The 1,613-nt window shown below is 33.3% G+C and overlaps 1 protein-coding gene across 1 annotated transcript; it reads left to right on the plus strand.

Annotated features, from left to right (window-relative positions):
- Window positions 1-209: 209 nt before the first annotated feature.
- On the plus strand, window positions 210-1,179 carry LOC106529434 (olfactory receptor 52J3-like; the record flags this gene model as incomplete). The annotated part of the gene is made up of 1 exon (XM_014024855.1): window positions 210-1,179. A coding segment is annotated over one exon (576 nt), but the record flags the coding sequence as incomplete, so codon positions are not given.
- Window positions 1,180-1,613: the final 434 nt, after the last annotated feature.

Genomic DNA, 1,613 nt, shown 5'->3' on the forward strand with positions numbered 1-1,613 from the left:
AACTGCTGGTGGGCCAATTTTGGCCCGTGGGCCCCACTTTGGGCAGCTCTGTCCCAGAGTCAAGATGACACGTCTAGTTTGTTTTAATCTTTTCTGCTTAATTGTATAAAAAAATAAGAAAATAATTATTACATTTGTAACTTGACTTTTCCTTTTTAAAGATATCTCAAGTGTCATATTGATCACACCGGTTGAACCTGAAATACTGATATCTGGCTATTTGTCGACCRTTTCAGTACCACTCTGTCATGTCAAAGCACAGGGTCATTAAGTTAGTGTGTTTGTTTTGGTTAACACCTTGTTGCATTATTACTGTGAATACTCTTCTGATAGCCAGGTTGAATTTATGCAGCTCATATATAAACAGGCTCCTCTGTGTGAACTGGAGCATCGTAGCTCTGGCTTGTTATCCAAATGAAACTTTTATTAATGGGATATTTTCAAACTTTATATTAACAATTTATGTAATTCATGGTGCCTTTATTTTTTGGTCATACATATATATTGTTAAAAATTGTGCCAACTCCATAGAAAACAGGGCAAAGTTCATGCAAACCAGTGTTCCACATTTAGTTTCCTTATTCACTTTTATAATAACCTCACTGATCGATGTTGTATTTATAAGATTTGTTTCCGAAAACATACCCAAAGCTCTTAAAAACTTTATTTCAATAGAATTGTTCGTCATTCCTCTCATCATGAATCCACTCATTTATGGGTTCAAATTGACCAAAGTTCAAAACAGATTTATTAGGCTTGTTGCTTTTAAAAATAACAAACATTGAGCTCACATGTTGAAGACACATTCCTGCACTGCAAGTAGTTTAAGTTAAGTTGTTAGATGAAATGCAATATGTGTAAAATAAATGGACTGGTAATTATATATATATATATATATATACAGTATATTTCTGTTGGTTTCAGTTTTTACCTGAATCTGTAATTTTGGACTTATCTGCCATCATATCCAGATATTTTTGTTGTTTTGTCGTTTTAACTTTTTAGTATAATATGTTAAGGCCCTGTCACACTATAACTTTTTAGACAAATCATGAATTACGTTTTGTTGTACAAGAAATCTCACTGATCAATTTGCTAGCATTATAACATGTGATTTTTAAATTATGTCTTTAGTGTGGATGTCTTAAAAATGTTCATACATTGTCTAAAAATTGTAAATAAATGTCCTCAGCTACATTTTGTCTATTTGCATTAATGATGTCTTTTAATGTGCAAATKTCATAATAATCCTCACAGTGGATTGCCTCACATCGAAGTGGAAAATGTGCATTTAGCCTAGCAGCATTAGTCATAGAATACAAGCTTTAATATAATTAATTCAGCATTTTAAGCATTTTATTTAGCATTCTATTTAGTATAAGTTTGAACCATTTAATCTAAAAAAAAACTACCTGTGTTGGTGCAGTCTTTTTGGATCTCAAGAAGGCGTTTGATGCTGTAGACCATCAAGCACTTCTGTCCAAACTGACTCACTTCAACTTTGCTGAAGATGCCATAGATTTGTTTCAGTCCAATCTATCCAACAGAAAACAATCTGTGAGTGTTGGTGGCATTATGTCGCCCTACCTCGAATGTCCAGCAGGGATCCCACA

The sequence above is a fragment of the Austrofundulus limnaeus genome, unplaced genomic scaffold (assembly GCF_001266775.1).
Source record: "Austrofundulus limnaeus strain Quisiro unplaced genomic scaffold, Austrofundulus_limnaeus-1.0 Scaffold443, whole genome shotgun sequence".
In the NCBI taxonomy this organism is placed as follows: Eukaryota; Metazoa; Chordata; class Actinopteri; order Cyprinodontiformes; family Rivulidae; genus Austrofundulus; species Austrofundulus limnaeus.